Source organism: Rattus norvegicus, chromosome 3 (assembly GCF_036323735.1).
Source record: "Rattus norvegicus strain BN/NHsdMcwi chromosome 3, GRCr8, whole genome shotgun sequence".
In the NCBI taxonomy this organism is placed as follows: Eukaryota; Metazoa; Chordata; class Mammalia; order Rodentia; family Muridae; genus Rattus; species Rattus norvegicus.
In genome coordinates, this window is record NC_086021.1 from 148,447,018 (window position 1) to 148,467,315 (window position 20,298).

General features: G+C 40.8%; 2 protein-coding genes across 10 annotated transcripts in view; one reads left to right on the top strand and one right to left on the bottom strand.

Moving 5' to 3' along the window:
- The window catches only part of Macrod2 (mono-ADP ribosylhydrolase 2), a 2,017,257-nt gene that overhangs the window by 273,197 nt on the left and 1,723,762 nt on the right, over positions 1-20,298 (top strand). The window lies entirely within an intron of this gene.
- Flrt3 (fibronectin leucine rich transmembrane protein 3) lies at positions 1,098-14,441 on the bottom strand. 2 transcript variants are annotated; one of them, XM_039105601.2, is made up of 4 exons: positions 14,201-14,441; positions 6,219-6,419; positions 3,025-4,686; positions 1,098-2,417 (listed from the first exon to the last, which is right to left on the bottom strand). In XM_039105601.2, the coding sequence occupies exons 3-4, from the start codon at positions 4,639-4,641 to the stop codon at positions 2,403-2,405; spliced, it is 1,632 nt and encodes a 543-aa protein (XP_038961529.1). In that variant the 5' UTR covers positions 4,642-4,686; positions 6,219-6,419; positions 14,201-14,441; the 3' UTR covers positions 1,098-2,402. The 2 variants fall into 2 exon arrangements, with proteins under 2 accessions (XP_038961529.1, NP_001119763.1); NM_001126291.1 differs by having other exon boundaries at positions 2,248-4,686; positions 14,201-14,388.

Genomic DNA, 20,298 nt, shown 5'->3' on the forward strand with positions numbered 1-20,298 from the left:
GAACAGCGTTGCTTTTAATGGGGAGCTAGAGTCAGGGCAGTAATTTCATGCAGTTACAAGTTACTGCATCTAAAAGCAGTTCCTGATTTTTGTCAGACCTTTGGCGAGGGAGTGAGTTTTCCCTTTTAGTTTTACTAGCAAAAAAAAAAAAAAAAAAAAAAAAAAACAGAGTGAACATTTCATACAGGACATTTAGAATGCATATATAATTAAGTAATCTCTTGCCTTGGAGGCTTGAAGCTAAGTAAATAGTACATTTTTATTTATTTGGTTCTGTGTATATTTTTATGTGGAGCATGTTTGGATTTATTTCACATGAAATACTAAAAAAGAGTGTACAAAATAGATAAAATTTTTGTGCTTATCAAGTTTAAGTAATTGGAAAATAGTTGACATATTCCGGTTTTCACTTTTTATAAGCCAAAGGTTCATCATGTCCTCATAAACTTCCCAGTCTTCTTTCCCTGACTTCAGCAGACCTGTAATCGAACTTCTCAAAACCTTAAGAAGCTAGGTCAAACTCCCTTTGGAAAATGTTCCCCATATTTTGTGTCAAATGTACTTTTCAGTCATTCATAGAAAATCCTCTGTAGCAGGAAGTCAAAAGAGAAATTGTTAGGTAACATTTTGAAGATGTCAAATAAGACTTAAGGTTTCCAAGTTGGTCACGGACCTCTGTCAGTAGGGACGGGGTAAACCACAGTGTCCCAGAAGCCTCTGGGAACACAGTAGTTTTCTCGGGCATAACAGAAGTAACAGAGCAGAACCCTGTGTAGCGTCTCACCACATCGGACCCTGAGCAGCTGTTTCAATACTCTGTACACAGAGATAGCCACTGAGCCACAAGCCTTTTCATTAGACAGTAGACCTATTAACAGTGGATAACGGATTTCAAGTGTATTGATTCCACCTCACTCTCTCAAAAAGATATTTAAACCATCTCTTCTGATAACCTTTGAAATGTCAGCTCAGACAATGGCAGCAGTGCTCCTGAGACAAAGACATTGAAAGCACTCTAGAGTTTTTTACCTACTGAGTGAATATTTATCCACAAAAACACCGACTCTTTGAAGTAAAAATGATACACAACCTCAAGATACCGCTATTTCTTTTATTTGTACCCAACTTTTATTTTTATGCCTAGAAAAATACATGGGGTTGTTTAGGACTCATGTGCTGGCAATTTTCTACTTTTAGTGATGGTAACATAGTCCTGAAAGCAAGCACAATTATTCTGTGTTTTTCTTAAGTTTTATTCAGCAATAAGACCATAATTTTTCATATTTAAGGAAGTATGAAAAATTTGTCGAATTTCAAAAGCTGAATACATGTAGCGTTGGATCAAGGCACATACAAGACTGGCCAAAGGGCGTACAGTGCACTTTGGTTGGTTTTTTTTTTTTTTTCTTTCATTGTTGAAAAAAAAAATCATGGCAACAAAAAGTGGTATGGTTTTTAAACAAGTAATAGCTCACAATTCAGTAGGAAGCTGTAAAGAAATGTTACATTACAAGTCCATTATGTAATATCTGGCGAACTGTGACAGTAATGGGCAGTATTCGCCACCATGGTGAAAGTAAATTGAATATTTATGTACAGTGTTCAAGCATCTCATATAAGCCAGATCTAAATTTGATATCTAGTGTTTATTTTTCTCTGAAATTCTTACTTAAAGCACTACTTCTCTCTGGACCGCTGAGAGGAGTCGCTGATGGTTACACTACCTTCTTAACTACGCAGACAGTTGTTCTCCGACATCCTTTATAATAAAAACACGATAAACACTAACAATTCTGTGTTTAGGATTCAACTTTTTCAGGAGCCTGAATGGTCCAGGTCAAAACCAAGATGCAGTTCTAGTATATGTATTGATTACACTACACAAGTCTAAGTTGTCATGGTTTTGTTTTAAGTACACATACTCCCTGCACTTACATGTCTGTTCTCGTGAAGGTCTTTATTCTTGAAACTCTGCCGACAGCGGCTCTGAGAGCCGACTACTTCACACTGTTTTTATGTGAGCCGATGTATTCAGTTCAGAAACTATGCTTAACTTCCTTGAGGATATTTAATTTGCCTAGGGTTAAATGAGAGGTGCAGCAAGTTCCATACTGCCCATTACGTCACAGATTTTGACTTATTAAATACCACTGGGATAATACAAATTTAATCATTGGAACATTATTTCATAACTAGTTTTTAAAATTTATTTTGTCATCCAGCCAGGTTTCTTTTTTTTTCTTTTTCTTTTTTTACATTGTATCAATACCAAAGTGAAAAACGGCCTGTGCTTATTCTACAAGGATCTCAAGTGAACGCAGTCCTGATTGTTCAACACAGCAAGAAAATTCACTTTCACAGTCAACAAGTCATCTTACTCAGTAGAACACAAAGTAAATGGTTCATAACTTCAATATCTGCAAGGAAAAATACAGTACAAATTACTAAAAAATACTAAAATATAGAACTGTGTTCAGGCCTCCCCACTACATCAAGCGCAGCAGCAACCTGAAATCTGAAACTTTTAATAAAAAGTTCTTAAATATAAATTATATGGCAAATGTACAGTACATTGCTTTTCTCAGTCTCTTTTTTCCAGTGTTTCGCAGTAGAACAGAGTTCCTACTATCACCTTTCTTAGGTTTTTGGAAAAAAAAACCCAGGAAGAGTCTGGTGTGGGACCTCCTCGCATCATGAGTGTGAGTGGTCCAAGTCTGGAATCCCACTGTCTCTGTAGCTCCGGTTACTACTGCTCTCACTGAGGTTGTTTTTGTACAGATTCATCCCATTCGGAGGAAATATGGTGTGTATTACAAACTCCTCCTTGGAGATGGGTTCATTGCTTATCGGTAGCATCTGGAAAGAAGTTTCCCTGATTTCCAGGATGGAGTTGTCTTTCTTAGTGCCAGCTTCTGCATAGTCATCCTTTCTCCTCCTCCCTTTGCTGTACGCGCAGTTCCGTGAGAACAGGGACCCATTCCTATGCACATACCAACACACCAAAGCAAGGAGGGCGATGCTTACCAGGGCCACAGCCCCACCAATGATGGCGGCCAAAGGTAAATTTGGATTTTTGTAAGGTTCTTTCTCTTGCTCTCGATTGAGGGTGGTTGTGGGGTTGTACATTCGAAGAGGGGCAGTTTGAGTCTCAATACAAACAGGAGTTTCATCAAACAGGTAAAGGTTACTGGTTTCCATGGGAACCATGCATACTCTATAGGGTGATTCAGGTTCTAGAGCTGTGACCAAGTATTCACTACGTTCTCCTGTTACGATGGTTTCCGTTATAGATCCAAAGGCTGGGCTGTGGCCCAGTTTAAGCCAGCTGAGTCGCAAAGCAGTCATAGGCAGAGCAAGTCTCCAGGATATGTGGATTGTGTCAGGGGTGACAGACTTCACAGTAATCAAAATTGTTTTTCGTGAGGGACTGCCTGTAGTTCGCTGATCCTTAGTGAGCTTGGGGTTTTTAATATCTGGTTGTTTGGTCACAGGAGCTGGCCACTGTCCTTGAGCAGGATATGCTGTGTTAGGTATTGCGGTGGTTATCTGAACGGTGCTCACAATCCCACTGTCTTTACAATCAAACAGTTCTGCACTGAGGTCCTTGATAGCCATTCCACGGACCTTTTCTGGAGCTTGGCACATGAGCCCACGCACATTGACCTTCACAGGTAGTGACTGCAACCAGTCTCGTACCCATTTCATCTTGCACCCACAATACCAAGGATTGTTGCGAAGAATCAGTTGGGTTATATTGTCCAAATCATCAAAGATACCCTGAGGTAAATTGCTTAGGTTATTATTGGACATATCGAGTCGATACAGCTGCCTTAAATAAGAAAAAGCATTTGGGGGTACCCGGTTGATATGGTTGTCTTGAAGGTAAAGCTTCCTCAGGCTCGTGCCGGGAAGGTTCACGGGTGCGGCTGTCAAGGAATTCCTCACCAGGGACAGTTCTGTTAAGTTTACTAAGTTGAAGAAAACTTTGTCACCCAAACCGTGGTTGTTCAACAAGTTTCCATCTAAAACCAGGCGTTTCAGGCTTGTGAGACCGTGAAGCGATGGGGAAGAGATAGTTGATATGCGATTGTCATCTAGGCGTAATTCCTCAATAGTCCTGGGCAAGCCTCCCGGGATTGTGCTAAGGTGGTTACGGGACAGAAAAAGCAGCCGCAGATAGTTGCTGTCTCGAAATGCTCCCTCTTCTATGCTAACAGCCGAGACTGAATTATCATCCAAGTGTAACTCTTCCAGATAGGGAATTTTCGAAAGTGAATCGTACGTGATAGTTCTTATGTTATTCTCCTGCAAATGTAACTCTTTCACATACTTTGGAAGGTTGGTAGGAAATTCATCTAAACTGTTGTGGTACAGGTATATTCTTTGCACTTTCAGCAAGTTCTTCAAATCTGAAGGAATCCCAACATTGTTTATTTGGTTGTTCTGAAGGTAGAGTGTTGTAGCATCCTCCGGAATTCCCACTGGAATGGATGTCAGAGAGCGATCATTACAGTAAATGAAACCTGCGTCACAGCGACACACAGATGGACAGGATTTAGCCATAACAGACAGAGGTGCCACTTGGAAGAATAGCCCAATTTTCGTCCCAATGAGGAAGAGGCTCCAGGCTGGGCTGATCATGGTCAGCAGTGTTGAGGTCTTTATTATAGCAGGCAGCTTCTGTTACTACAACAGAGTCAGAAACAAGAAGAAACAGTTAGGCCAGAATACTGACATGTCTTAAAAACAGAAGTGGAAAGGAAGATATCTATAACCAATTTCAGTATTTTAATTTTCAGAGAGGAGCATGCCAGGATTCATTGCTGTCTACCAACAAGCACACTCATATAATTTCTTTACCCTGAGTGTCTCTGGAACATAAGTTTATTAATGTGTTTAAATTCATTTTATTTTAAAATGTCAAATATAATTAGTCAAAATATTTTAAAGTATAATTTATATCAGATTCAGCTAGTCATGAAGGTTATCAAATTTCTAACTTTTAATATTTATAGAAACTACTTAGAGGACTATAATTTGTAGTGTGTGTGTGTGTGTGTGTGTGTGTGTGTGTGTGTGTGTCTGTGTCTGTGTCTGTGTCCCAGTGTTTTCTGTCCCCTTTGGCAAATTGTCATAAAGTATAAAAATAAGTAATGAAAAACATCTATGCTTTCACTCTTCTGGAATAATTAGCTACATATATCTTTAGTTCTTTAATCTCAGTAAAACCAAGCATTTGCTTTGATTATTAATATTATTTAATGTTAATATTAAATATCGTTTCAAAGGCATTTCTGGGAAGAAACTAAGAAGGAATAGTTCTACTTTAGGGAAAGAATTGTAGATTTCATATGTTGAGTTGGTGAAATGGGATATTTCATTTTATGCTAACCTTTTCTCCCTGTACACATTTAATGCTTCATGGTTTAATAAGTTGATCCAGTTTGTTTTTTTTTTATTTCCGTTTCAAAACATGTTCTAACAGTGCATTTATCTGTCTTCAAATTCTAAGCTAGAATGATTGAGGTTTCCCCATCAGTTAAATAGCTGTAGATTGCTGTGGGTATGTGTTACCCTCTCTTCTGCAAGTCTAGGTATTAATCAGCCTTTACAATTTTAAGGCATGAAGATAAAATAGCTTAATATTTTTCCTATCTTATTGAATGATGTAAATAATTTGGGTGACAGTTCAATGCACATATGTTATTTTCTTGGTGAGGGGCTGGGACTTTAAAACTCTTTAGTCCCTGGTAATGTTCTTCACTGCTTATTCAAGTAATTCTATGCCGCTCACACCTCCAGATCAGGCTGGCTGCTGCCAATGAACATTCCAGCTGGGATTCAGCATGGTGGGCAAGCTCATTAAAGTGGGGGCCAGAAACAACTCAGCCTCCGGTTACTACGTAGGACACATACATGGTTTCCTATTTGGTTTTTGTTTTTGTTTTTGTTTTTTTCTTTCTGATAGTTTCAGTGTGATGGCTCCTTTTGTATAGCTTAATTCCCTCAGTGGAAACTGCCCTCTTTGAAATTCTTACTGGCTCTTCTGTGCAATGTGGTCAGAGATAGTAATTCAGATCCTCATGAAGAAAGCCATTCATGATGCTAAGGCCTGTGCAGTAATAGGTTTTCCAGGCAGTTACCCCCTCCCTTTATTCCCATCCAGGATTATCTGAGTATAAACTCTGTACAGTAGCTACTTCCTGACGTGTGATTACCTGCTGTGAAATAGCTATGTCTTCTGCTTCTTGCTGCTTTCTCAGTATTTCCGTTTCAGTCCCCTTCTACTAGAACGGGTGGACTCTCTTTTAAGGAGCAAAGGACACAGTGCAAGCAGTCCTCATGGAGGGAGAAGGAAGCACACGAAATTCCCTTTTTATTTCTCTTCCTTCCTTACAGTGGGCCGGACTGAGCACCTCCTGTGAAAGAAAAAAAAAAGTAACATTGTTGGTAGTGAAAAGTATCATACCAGAGGAACTTCTAGAGCTTTAACACAATTAGTTCTTTTAAGCAGCATGTCTGTCATCCAGCGAAAGGGGTGGACTGACCTCTCTATGTTTGTGTTTTCTACTTAGCTATCTAAATTAAGTTGTGGCCAAAGATGAGACTGTCATCCAAATGATAACTCCCATTGTTAAGTGATTCTTAGTGACACATACTTGAGTTCAGACACAAAGGCAAAATTTCATTGAAGGAGCAGTAAGACCCTTTCAGGGCTTTCAAATTCAGGCTAATGTCTTCAAGTTCACTTTCTGGTGCCTGGGCATGGATGTTTTAGAACATGACACAGAAAGGAGCAGGTGCATGGTGAAGTTCTATAACAGGCGCTGTAATTACTCTGAACTGTTGAATATGGCTTTACAAATCACACGATCAATCTACTGCCGAAAGTGTGAAGAAGGTGCCACTTTGCTGCTCTTTTTTTGATTTGCCCAGAGGTCGGTTTGACGCTTCCATTTTCCTAGCTGAGGAATGTGCGTACCCTCACCTTCCTCCCCAGTGCGCAGCCCTATTACCCAGTGGGCTGGAAACTCTAGCACTCAAGTGATTTTGCCCACATTTGTAGCATAGAAGTTCACATCACAGGACTTTTAAACTGTATTTTTAAAAGGGAATACTGCTGCCATTTTCTTTTAGCACACTGAACTTGCCACTGTTTTGTTCCATCTCTTTTCAGAGGTGCTTCAGAAGGACTAGGAACCCCAACTCCTCCTCAGTATAAACACAAACACGCTCCCCCCACCCCAACCCCCCAATTTGTAGTTTTTAATCTCTGAAAAAGAACTTTAGGTTTGATGAAAAACACCAGTCACTGGGCTGGTGACAGCTCTGCCCACCATCCTGACAGAGACTCGTAAGGGTGTTTGGCGGGTTGGACAAAGGGGTAAGTGTGAGCATGGGTTACTCAGGTCTCCCACTCAGCACCTTGCATACATATAGGGAGCACTTGAATATACAAGAATATTTGACCACAAGATTAAGGACTAAAAGAATCATTTACTTCTTTGGCAGTTACTACCTAGCATCCAACAAGGACAGCATCTGCTCCAGAATTTCCTGGGAGTGTACGTTAACCAAGGCCACAATTAGTGTCCCTATCTTTTGTTGTAAAACTCCCATTTCTTTTAGTTTGTCACTAGACACTAATGCTGTCACAGATTACGTTCATAGTAAATGAACTTGAAAATAGAAGATACACACTTTTCTAAAAATAGCAGTTGGCAAATGGAGTAGTCTGGTGTGTGCTGCAAAGTGCCCACAGTAGGAAGTTTAAATGGTTTATGTTTACTGTGAGGGCTTTTCACACTACTAATAGATTTCAGTAGTGTATTTGCTTGTGCAGTTTTGCCTTCTACGAGTGTTAGAGTGGAAGAACCAAGCTGCTGAAATTATAACTCTAAGGCTACTTTTGCCGTAAACGTTTTCTAACCCTGAAAACTATCCAGCATATAAAACAACGTGGTTATTTCGAGGCAAGGAGACAATCATTTCAGTTAACTTGCATTAGAAATTAATTTAAAGCTACTATACTACTAGCAAGTGAGAACATGTGTAAAATGACCAGTCATCAAGTATTCCTTATGCTCCAGGGGCGTTGGTAAGGCAGGGCATACTCAGAGGTCAGATGATGAACCTACAGAATGGGACTTGAAATAAGTGATAGTTCTGAGTTGGGACAAACCACAGTGTGATGTTCGTAATGAGACTGGGGATAAAATAACTTCAGTAGCTGCTTTCAAAAGAAAATGGTAAAACGAAAAATCTCAATTTTTTCTGTTTTGCTGAACTGGGCTTTAAGAATATATGCATTGATTTATTCTCTCTCTCTCTCTCTCCATCAGAGATGGAATAAATGTTAATGTGAAACAAACATTAATTAATTTAACCTGTTCCACACTTATGAAACTGCTAGCACTGCTGTTTGACATGCAATCCCAACATTCAGTGTTCATACAAAAGTGCAAACAGTGTGGACTGACGGAAAACCTTAAGCCTCACTAAATCAAGAGAAAAATGCCATCCACTCCTCAAATTTCATTAGAACTCAAAGAAAAAGCATAGAAGTCAATGCCTTCTTAGAAAAGGGTAGTCTCACAAATGGGCTCGCAGGTCAAAACTGTCCGCTTATGACTGAATTTGATTTTTATAGCCTCTTCCTATTTCAAGCTGTAGTGCTCGGTATGGGTTCTGACACATTTGATGTTACAATGATCTCCCCATCATAAGCTATCCAACTTCCCTACCCGCCCTTGGTATCTGAACTGGACTACCCTAGTCACAGGCATGCACCTTGTAGTTAAATGTGAGTGGCAAAAAGCAAAAGTCACTGTTGTGAGTGTTGTGGCCACCTCCACACCACTGGCTTCAGAGCTCTCTCTGCCTGGGTTTGAAGAAGGCGTCGCTGCTGATCAAAAAGCAGTCAATCCTCTGGAAAATCATTGCTACTGGGGTAACTTGGGAAAAACATAAACGGGGCCCTGGTACTTAGTGGCACGTTCTAAAATTATATTCAATGTAACCATTAAGTATATAACACTTAAGCCTCAGCTAAAGGAAGCATAAGCTCACCTTAATGGTGAAACAGATTTTAGCAGTCATCTCTTGATTGTTTCTTTTCAAAATAATAATAATAAAAGGTGCTTTTGTTTTAATGGTTTATAACTCCAACCCAGTCTGGTCTCTAATTTATTTTCATAATAAATCCAAGAAGCTACATGAATAGATAAGGATGCTGTTCTCTGGAGACACTTTATAAGAACTAATAAATATTAATACGTTGTTTCTCAACGAGACACTGACGTGTAAATAAAATGAAGAACTCGATGCAATGTACTTGTTCACAGGATTCTTCTCTTTCAGCGGACAAAGACTTTGAAGGGGGAAGTATTTCCTAGGTTGGGGGAATATAAGTTAGCTTAGAGTCAAGTTATGTGACATAATGATAATTTCCTCAATCTTGTATTTACTACCTTTTACTCAAGTTGATTTTGATTTAACTCATCTGATCAATATTCTGTAAAGAAAATTTACATGGAGTTAATGTTATGAGATGTGAGTTCCGTTTTATTGATTTGCCCTCACAGAATGACTTCCTAATGGCAGAAACTTTTTAAAATATTAACTTTAAAAATATGATGGCATTTAGAATTTGCAATCAAAATTTGTTGCATTAAGTACAAATCTTGATATTGAAAAAAACACATGCTTACTCAAATCCATGTTTGTGAATGTTCTGAGCTAAACTGCAACCTACACGAACAGCATCTAGCATATTAGGGAAGTCATTTACTTATGAAGGGGAAAATTGCTCACTTAATGAGCAACCTGTGAATACTGAGGTTCTGCAACAACAAACAATATTTCAAGTGAACTGTGTGTCGTGAGACTGAAAAACTGGACTCCATCAGGTTGGTTAAGAGAGAGGGTAAAATGCTTTCTAAGCAGCCTGCCTGGTAGTTAGATTTTCCACGATCATCAGATTTCAGGAAGGTCCCAATTCCTTTGTTTAATGCAGGCAAGCAGAAGGACCTCCTGCTCTCCTCCTGAGAGGCAGGAAGTCTGCAGGGTTGGCAGAGAGGCAGAGAAGCAAGTGTGCCTTTTTATACTTGGTTTTGTCCAGACTCCCCTCTGACACGAAGAAGGTTTTGTTTCATTTATGGAAAACAGAAGATAAAAAGTTCCAAAGCAAAAAAGGACTGCCCCACCGAGTTTATCGCAAACAAATCTTAATTCTGTGTTTGCTTCATTTCGTTTGTTGGCAAAGTGAAATCAAGCATCTTTAAGACAAAAGGGTGGGGTATTACCTTGTATCCCACCACAGGCAGGCTCTCCCTTTCATGGTATGGAAGCCAGACTAAATGACTTAGAGACCTAAGACCTGGAGGAGGAAGGGAACAAACTGAGTGGCTCAGGGCTGAGGCCCAGGCTGGGTTTAAGTTTGTGCTGACATTTGTGCAGCTGTAATGGATGGTGTGCTGGCCTGTATTAAACCAGAAACGTTCTGACATTGCAAACCTAAAATTCGTCTTCGGGGATGTGAATCCAACCTCCCTTTACATTTCTGGCCTTTAAAATCCCATGCACTAGTTCGACAACTCTTTATTTGAGTCGCTTGTGTGACGGCCTGTGTTCCAGTCAGTGAGACCATCTAAAAATCATAAAGTACAATGCTTCTTCATGTCTGAGTAAGGTATGTATTGATTTAAAATGGATGAATAGGAAGAAAACCAACAACACATAAAGCTGATCAATCCATACTCCAGAGGCACACTTTAAAACACAGTGCTTAACCAAATGTGGTCTGCGGGTGTTCTCTTCAAAGTTGCCACGGTAACTCGTGCACGTGAAGGGAAAGAACAAAAGCTGTCATTGTCTCGTCAAGTGAAAGCAATTTCTTACTCTCCTCCTTGAGCAGACTAATACCTGGAAAGAGCTTTTCAGACATCCCCGACACTTGATTTTAGGGTGGGAAGGAGATTTATGCATATGCAAAGCATGGAGACATGTTATCTACTGACTGCATTGTATTTATGCCTTTTTCCTTACCCTCTACTCTGTAGATCTGTGCTGATGGTTAAAACTGCTTCTTCTGCAATATAATATGGATTTCAAAACTGTCAAGATTATCGTGATGTATATACAAATTTAGCGATGCTGACCTGTGTTTTGAAAGTGCTTTCTGAAAGAAATATACATATTTTAGTTTTTAAAAAGGAAGGTTTTTTTTTCTTCCAGAAAACAGTTTACCAACCAGTCCTCTCTCGGTTGGAAACTGGTTTGTTGACTTTCAGAAAGTCTGAAGCTTAGAAGAAGCCGAGGAACGTCCCTTTTCTGCTCTGGAGAGAGAACGCCATTCTGCAGGCTGATATTGCTGGGAGATTTACTGTGGAGTTTTGCCCGCTGGGGGGTGGTACACTCTACCAGAACACTGCTTGCAGAAGCCGCAAGTCAGATGTTGGCTGCTGCTGGCCAGTTTTTCCCTGGTTTAATTACAACAAAGCCTCCCGTTGAGAAGAACAGTGAAGGCCTCTAGGGCAAAAGGTGGGGGTTGGAGGGATGGGGAACCAGGGGAGGAGGAGGAATCCAAGCTTTTGAAAAATTCACCAAATCCTATTTCCCTCCTTGACTTCATTTTTGGTACTCTTCATTGACGTGAAACAACTATTTATCATGCCTTGTACTGAACTTGTATGGATATGAGAATGCAGAAAAGGCTTTATACAAAACTGTTAATATAGCTTTAGGTTTTGCCATTAACCACATTCTTTGTTATGTAGCCCACCCACCTTTAAAAGGGACGAGAGTTGAGACTGACTAAAATGGCAACTCTATACTAAATGTTTTTAAATGACTAGATTTAATATTCATATGAACATCAGCCTATCGTAACTAAAATGCAAGGAAAAAACATTTCCTATTAAAATAAGGCATACTCCCAGCCATTAACATTTGTTGGGTTTAGAACCATTCAAAATAATCCAGAAAATGGCCAATAATCTTGGCCTTGGGATGTTGGGCCAAGAAAAGCACAGGGGAGAATCTGCATTGCTTGTGCTTGCCTGTTTCAAACTGATAATTGTATTTTTCATCTGGAGGGACTGACTGTTCATTAGGGTCTTGTGTCCCTGGGCAGGAGATGCTGAGTATAATTGGAGTTTCTGTTTGATTGGGCAATACAGCCAGAGAAGAAACTGGGGTAAAGATAATTAATAGCTCGCTAACAAAGTCTGACAGCCACAAGATTTCAACCAAATTTATTTCACACCGCTTCATTTAGCTCTGAAAAAGTTTTGATAGAATCGGAGGCTCCTTAATTAACACTTGAAAGCAAAAGAAACATAGCTTCTATTAGCTGCCACATTTAGTTATGACAAATTTCCTGTTTTGTTTTGTAATTTTCTGTAATTTTTTGTAAAAAAAAATTTTATTGGCTGTATCTCGTAAGTGTTAGATTCAGGAATTGTTTAATTGGGCATTTTGAACCTAACCAGAATCGATTTTACAAAGGGTATGCAGAAAAACAAAAAGCCCAATTAATAACTGATCGATGCCACTATTAGACTACCCTATTAATGAATTCTCTATGTTTATTCATTTGCTAATATAGTTTCTGACCCTTGGGAGTTCTCTAGTAAAAGAATAAACTGGTTTTTGTTGTTTGTTTGTTTCTTAGTTGAACACATGTAATGACATTTTTAACCCTTTTCCTCATTGTAGGCTGATAAATATGTAGATATACAGGTATCCATATGCACATATATTTGAAGCTAAGTCTTTGCGCAGTCATAACATTATGCTTGTTAATATTTGTAGTAATGATAATATTTTATAGCACTTTAAAAGGATTGCCTTCTTTACTCATTTCCAAAGAGATGGGTGTCAGTCACCTGTCACTCTGAGTCAGCTTAAGTGACTGTGACCTGGGGGCTGACAGGTTCATCCTTTCTGTCTATACTGGTCAGGGTATTCTTATGCAGTTAGGGATGAATAAAGGAATAGCTACTACTGGAGCACTTTTCACGGCTTTGACCATGTTTCATCCTAATAACATAGCAAATGTGTGCATTTTGAAGCATAGATTTATTGAGAACAATCAAAATAACTATTAAAACCATTTGATTTTATAATTGGAAAAACACCAACATTTTCTATCTCCCTTTAGTTCTAAATAAATAACCCCCCTCCCAATGTTGAGAAAAGACTGGCCTGTTGCACTCTTTACCTTTATGCAACCATTTTGTTTCAGACATAATTTACTGAAAAACATTTTTTTAAGAAAATTAGATATATTTAAATACCTTTTGGAAGCTTTGCTACACGCATTTGTTCCAATATAAGATTTTCCACTGTGTATTGCAAGTAAAGGGACACTCTGCCTTTGCTATTTGATGAGGACTCCAGTCTTCCGTCCCCTGCTCCCCTCACTGCATACATCAAGGGCAGCTTCCAGGGTGAGCTTTGTTAGTTTTTCTGAGTGGACTACCCGGTTACTATGCTAGCCACATTCCACACTCGCCCAAGCCATAGGCTTTGACATTCTCCGGGATTGGGAATATGGTTTGGCCTGAGATTCTGAGTTGGATTTGCTAGTTGAGATTCCCGAGCCGGAAATGCCTGAAGGAGCTGGGGCTGGCTAAGCAGTGCAAGCTTTCAAATCTAGGTGTAGCTGTTAATCCTCTCCAGAGGCATCTCAGTCTCCCGGCGCAGCTTCGCTGGCTGCGAGCAAGATGTATGCTTTTCATGTACTGCGTACTCATGGGCTGAAGGATGATTGATTTCTTTCACAGTTATAGAAACAGCGATTGGTGATCATACCACACATACAGTACACACCAAGTTAGCGACCTTTCGTTTTTGTAGCCGAGAAAAATCTGCCTTTCCTAGTCTATCTCAAACGCTCAACTTTCCAACTTGCAGTTTTCCGTGAAGCTCTGCGCGGATAGCAATTGCTTGAAACAGAGCGGAGCTATTTATTATTTAAAAAAATGATTTTAAGTCTGTGAGAAACTTCTCACATTCGGCTATTTTGTCAGACTTTCCCTCGCTGGCTTGCACACGCACATCTTTGACCCGTCCTGCTGACAGAGCAAACGTGGCTACTTGGATCCCTCATGGAACCAAGCTAGTCATTTCTTTCTAGAGAGTAACAGCAAGCGAAGTTTCTGGGACAATGGTAAGAAAAAGCATGGAAAACACTTACCAGGAAGACGAGGGAAAAAGCAATCCTTTATACCCTGCTGCTACAGCTGTAATTCCATTGCCTGTGAGTTGAAGTAAAAACCCTCCCCCGTCTCCGGAGCGCGGCATCCAGTGCACACAAAGCCACAGCAGCTGCAGCCTGAGCCCGTCCTGCTTCAGATCACTCCTGCGCTGAGGACTGCGCGCGAGAGCATCCAGTTGACTGCGCGCAGCCCACCTCTAAGTCTGAAGTTTAAAGCTTCACCTCGCAGTGGTTGAGGAAGGGGGTGATGTCATAGGTGGGCAGGACTTAGCCCAGCTCTTGTTCAGTGAGGTAACTGGATAATCAGACAGATGAGCTTTGCCAACGCTAGAGGGGGTGAGAGAAGCCGAAATGAGCCTCTCGGCTTGCCAAAGCCAAGATGCCATTTGGTTTGTAGGCAGCAACTCTGGAATCTCTGCGCTCCCTAAAGTTTACTACTACAGGGTGGTGGTAGCACATCCAGAGAAACACAAGCATGCTAGAAGGATATTTATAAGATCACAGTAGAGAAACTGGTGTCTGAGGCCCAAGTCATCTATATTGGAAATAAGTTAATGAAAGTCAGATTATTTTTAATTACATTATAATCATATTATAACTTTGGAGAATGGAGGATGGCAATCCTAACTAATATTTATTTGGCAAATGAAGAGAAAGCAGGGTCAAATGCTGATTTACTTAAGGAGAACAATAAAGATTATTGAAGAAAGCAGTCTTATTGGAAAGTAGAAAGGTTTTTTCCATATTCATTTTTACATAATGAAGGATGTTTCATGTACTACTAGAGAGACCGCCTACATGTGTGCATAAGGGCGTCCCTCTACTTTAGAACTAGGTAGACACAATCACTCCTACTTCTTCTCTGAAATTAAAAAGGTTGAGACTATCCAGAATCTCTTTTTATGGTTTTTGCTGCCCTGAGCCTGGCTTCAGTCATCAATACCTTAAAATATCTGTTAGAGATAGTTCTTCCGATATTAAATTATTTTAGTTTGAGTACATGAATAAATATTGACAGTTGCAAGACACTGAGATTTCTCTGCCTAATTAACAGGATTTTAAGACCTTAATTTCCAGGGATAATTTTATCATCAGTTTTCTGTTATTTGGACTTGTGAGTTTTCCCCTAAGTGACGAATCTTGTTTCTATATTTACCCAAATAGCAATTTCCTTTAGCTTCCTTATTTGCTTGATTCTTACAAGTTCAGAACTTTATCCTCTCTAAGAAATTTTCTGTTTGTCTCTAAAGGCTGGTTGTCTGTCTTAGGAGCATGTAGGTTTTTTTTTTTTCCATTTTTTTCATTTGTTAGTTTCATTTAACGTTTAACCTGTGTTTGGCAATGGTTTGACCTTTAGGATTCCCCTCCAAGCATGAGTGGAAGGTGACCCCTTGATAAGAGATGTTCTGACACCTATTGTTCTATGATTGCTCTCTAGCTGACTTCTGAGGAATGGCCCCCTGAATGAAAGTGGACTTTAGCATTTTAACTTCTATTGAGAAGACAGTTTCTTAGAGGAGTTCAGTAGTGCAAGTTAAACTGAGAGGTGGCTGCTTGAGTTTTGATGGAAAAAGTAGGAGTAACTGATAATCTCTCCAGAAAGGACAGGAGTGCTTTCAGTTACTGAAAATCAAACACCTGGATTAAATTTTTTTTTGAAATAATTCTTTCTAGAAGCCATTTTCAGATGAGAGTTGATTCTATTTAAAAGGGAAAATTTTGCCTGACCAAATTCCTGTGGGCTTATATCCATATTTAATCAGTTCTGTCTCCATTCAGCTGCCTGAAAGCCTTCAACGGAAAAGAGAGATAAATGGGAAGTTTGGGTCACAGGTATCTTAAAGGCAAGCTGGCTGGCTGGCCTGGGAGAGAGGTGCTCGCCTGAGGATGCCATTCACTATATGACCTCATGTAACCTGCTCTTTGTTTTGGTTTCATTCCATGGGAAATAAAGGCAACAAGAATTTATTGAATGCCAGCTATGTATTCTGCCCCGCCTTCAAGCTGTGAATTAAAAATGTATCATGCGCAAGAAATTGTGGAAAGCATAATCTATCCTAAAGGTACTAAGAGGCAAATCCTAAAAGAGCCTTCCCCATCATATTTCCTTTTACATATATTTCCATATATGTATATATATTCCTTTTATAAAAAATTAAATTACATTTATCTGTTTATATGTGTGGGTTCCAAGAGACCCACACGTCATGATGTAAGTGTGGAGGTCAGATGATAACTTACAGGAATAGGTTTTCTTCAACCATGTGGGTGCCAGAGTCCAAATTCAAGTTTTCATGCTTAGCACTCTGCTTAGAACTCTCAGAGGCACTGTTTGGTTTTGGACCCAGGAAAAGGGACTGAGGTACACGTTTTACACATCAAAGCAGTCCCAACGTTCCTTAGTCCTACCTAGCATACCCTGCCCCCAACCCTGAGCTTTGCAGCTGGTCTGCCCTTCCCCCAGAGGCTCGCGCGTGCGCTCTCTCTCTCTCTCTCTCTGTCTCTCTCTGTCTCTTTCTCTCTCTCTGTCTCTCTCTCTCTCTCTCTCTCTCTCTCTCTCTCTCTCTCTCTCTCTCTCTCTCCCCCTCCCTCTCTCCCTTCTTCCGTCCCTCCGTCCTCTGCTCCCCCCTCCTTCTTCTTCTCCTCTTTGTGAATTCGTGAGCCTTTTCTCTCTTTCTCCCCGCTCCCATTCCCTTCTCTCACACCATGGTGACTGGTGTCTTCCCTGACTTCTGTCCTTGGAGCCAGTAAACTCACCTGAGAGCAGCTTCCCAACAAACCTGAATTTAATGTAATCTAATGCGGCTTATATCGGCTTATATCACCAGTGGAGAAATAACCTATCAGGTACCAGTCATAAATACTCGGGGTTTCGAGAGGAGGTGGGTGGAGGCTCCACCTCTCGCTATCATTAGACCCTTGAAACTCTGTTGCAGGTAAGCCTACTGAACGCTTACTCTCTGCAGACTCCTAGCAAGGCTGAAATGCCACAGGTTGCTTCAGGTTGCTTTCCGACTATGTACTCTGAAAGAGACCACCAGAAAGGATGGGTGTCCTAGTTGAAGGAAGGGAGACGGGCAGTTTTCTTTATGATACCCACTAGGCTGCTATGTGAAGGAGGGGACTGTAGTCTCACAGCAGGAAGGACTCAAAGTCTGTCTGTGTGTGGTGAGGAGGGCCGCCCCGTCTCAGCATATGGCCTTCAGAGTCTTCTGTCTATCTGGACGCTCTCTAGGTCTTTGCCATACCACCATAGACAAATCACTTAGTATTTCTGAGTCTTTAGCTTGGAGCCTGACTGCTTTTACTAAGATGGGGTCATGCGGGTGTGTGGGAATAGCAGTATTATTCAATGGAGTTAGAAGAGGGTCAATAACATGGTTCTCTCGACTTCTTTTTGCAGTTGTTCTGAAGGCAGGAGATGGAAGTGCATGGAGAACAGGAGATTGTCCTACCTGATTCCTGTCTTCCTATGTCACATGGCTTTATGTTCCCATGTTAAACTCCGATTGAGCCCTAGAAGACTTTGAGGGTTGAAGACTATTTATTGTCACTTTCCATTTCCTTGTGTTTTGTAAGATGTCCACAACTCTAACGTTGTCACTGAGAAAATGTCTTTCAGAAAGGAAACAACCAGCTTAGGAATGGACCACTTTGATAACATCCTAGGTTTAGAGCCCAGAGATGGTTGAAACTTGCCCCACCAGAGTGAGTTTGTGCTACCTGACACCTCTGCTTGTGAGAAGAGGTGTTCCCTTGTCAAAATTAGGGGACATTAGGTTTGGACCCAGGTTTTCCAGGCTCCGTCATTTTCTTGTGTATCAGGTAGAAAAATGAAACCCTGCAGATGGACTTTAAGCTCCGGGTAAAGCCACAATCACTAGTGATTACCTAACATCCCAGTCTCCTAACTTGCCTATGTGTAGGCTCTCATTCATCTTTATCAACACGAAGTGACTACTTTGTAAAAGACACTGCTGGTATAGATGATCCCGGACCACGCCCTCCTGTGAGGTTTTGAGATTAAATCTTAGGGCACATCAAAGTTTATTTAAGTTGGAAATGCTGCTGACGATCCCTTGTCCCTAGGGAGACTACTGATGAGAATACAAACTCTTCCCAGCTCGAGGAGGAAGAAAAGGTAGCTGTGGCTTTGGTATGTTAAACATCTAGAACTGCTGTCAGCTGAGACTGCATAGCAAGGTACTGAAAGTCTGAGCTGCACTATGATCCACGGTTGGGATGGACAGGTTCCTGTGAGAACTTCAAACATAGCTTAGTAGAAGCCTCCTGTCAGCATGGACACAGTTCTGGCCTTTTCAGTATCGTACACCAGCACCTTGGGAGCCCTGGCTTTCCTCTTAGGTGGCACCAGGTGTACATCCTACATCCCCCCCCCCCCCCCCCCATTAGCACAGTGATTCAGGGAAGGGAAGGCTCTTCCGAGAAGCTCCTGCACTCATTTATTTAAACTGGGATAGAGTCTCATTCCAGAAGCTACTGTCTAGAATGGAGCAGTAAGAATGGACCACTGCCCCCATAGGAGCTGTACTCAAAGTGGCTCCTTCTTACAAGCAGACTGGCACATGCCAAGGAGAACAGCCTTTCATTTAGAGAATGAAGCAAGAGATGTTAGAAATCATCATTTTCAGGCAATTTGGTGTACTGAAACTTGTATGTATTTTATAAATTTATAGACTTGAAGCTACTCTGTTTCTCTCTCTCTCTCTCTCTCTCTCTCTCTCTCTCTCTCTCTCTCTCCCTTTCTTCTAAAGTTTCTTTTAAAGTTGCCAAAACATCTTTGAAAGATTTTTCTGTCTGTGGACCCGTGAGTCTAGCCCATTTTTCCCCTGTCAACAGGTAGCGAAGCATGCCAGGACACATCAGTCCTGCATCTAAGCATGAGCCTATGCGATGTTAATAAAATAAGGAGTGCACATTCAGCTATCTGGAATTCTGTGAAGCCAGGCCAGATGCTTAATGCACCAGTTAGAAACTGTACCACATCTTTCTGAACAATTCCACAGAGTATTGGGGAAATAATTAGATTTTAGCAGGTCACAGATGCCATAGAATACTAAAAAGTGTTTTAAAATGCTATATTAAACAGTTGTTCTGTTCTGTATTTGCCTTTCAGTCAACACTCCAAACATACCTTAAAAACAATCATATCTCTCTTTTAACTGTAGTTCTAAAACATATTGCATTAGAGTGAGATCCATTATTACAGGACTTGAAGCAGAAATCGAAGCAGAACCGGTGTCTATTTCCCTGCTCACCTACCCACTCCTTGCTCTCTCTTCCGGGGCCACCAAGTTAGAGAGCCGTGCTCCTGAGATCAGGAGAAAGATAAAAGAGGTGAGGCCGGAGAGTAAAAGAAATACTCAAAATGTTACTGATTGGCCCTAGCAAATAAAGAAACAGATCCCAAAGCGCGGGTTGGGACGGGGTGAGGCAGTAGCCCTAGGGAAGCCTGAAGGACTTAATTTTTTCCCCTAATTTAGGACCTTCCTGAATGGCTATGCAGATGGAGTGATCCGGGATTCCAGCTTTTGGGCAACCGGCCTTTGACCTCTTTTGATTCTCCCAGCGTGATCCTTCCCGCTGTCATTTAAAATGGAGAAACAAAAACAAACAAACAAAAACAAAAGACTTTGAAATGAACCTTTAGGGCAGCAGAGACTGGGAGCAGGCTGGGCAGACTCGCCCTGTGCAGCTTCCCGTTTGGCCCTAGGACAAGTGGTTTAGCTTCTGAGTGAGCCTCTGCTTCTCCGACACCCAGGCAGACCCCACGGACACGTGTTACGGACTTCCAGAACCAAACCGTTAAGGGTTCACTGTTAGGCACTTGTACCCAGGCAGCTGGGATTGTCTAGATAGATGCTTTTCTTTTTGGTAGGAATGAGTGGGGCCTGGACTGTTTGAAAACAACCCACTGATGTTAAGTTGAACTATAAGTTTTACCATTTTATCTTTGGGAATAGAATAATTTGGATAATGTTTCTGTTGGTTTTCTTGAACCTTCAGACATGTAGAGAAACTTGACCTTTCTCAAAGGCTGGCTTTGAAACTTGATT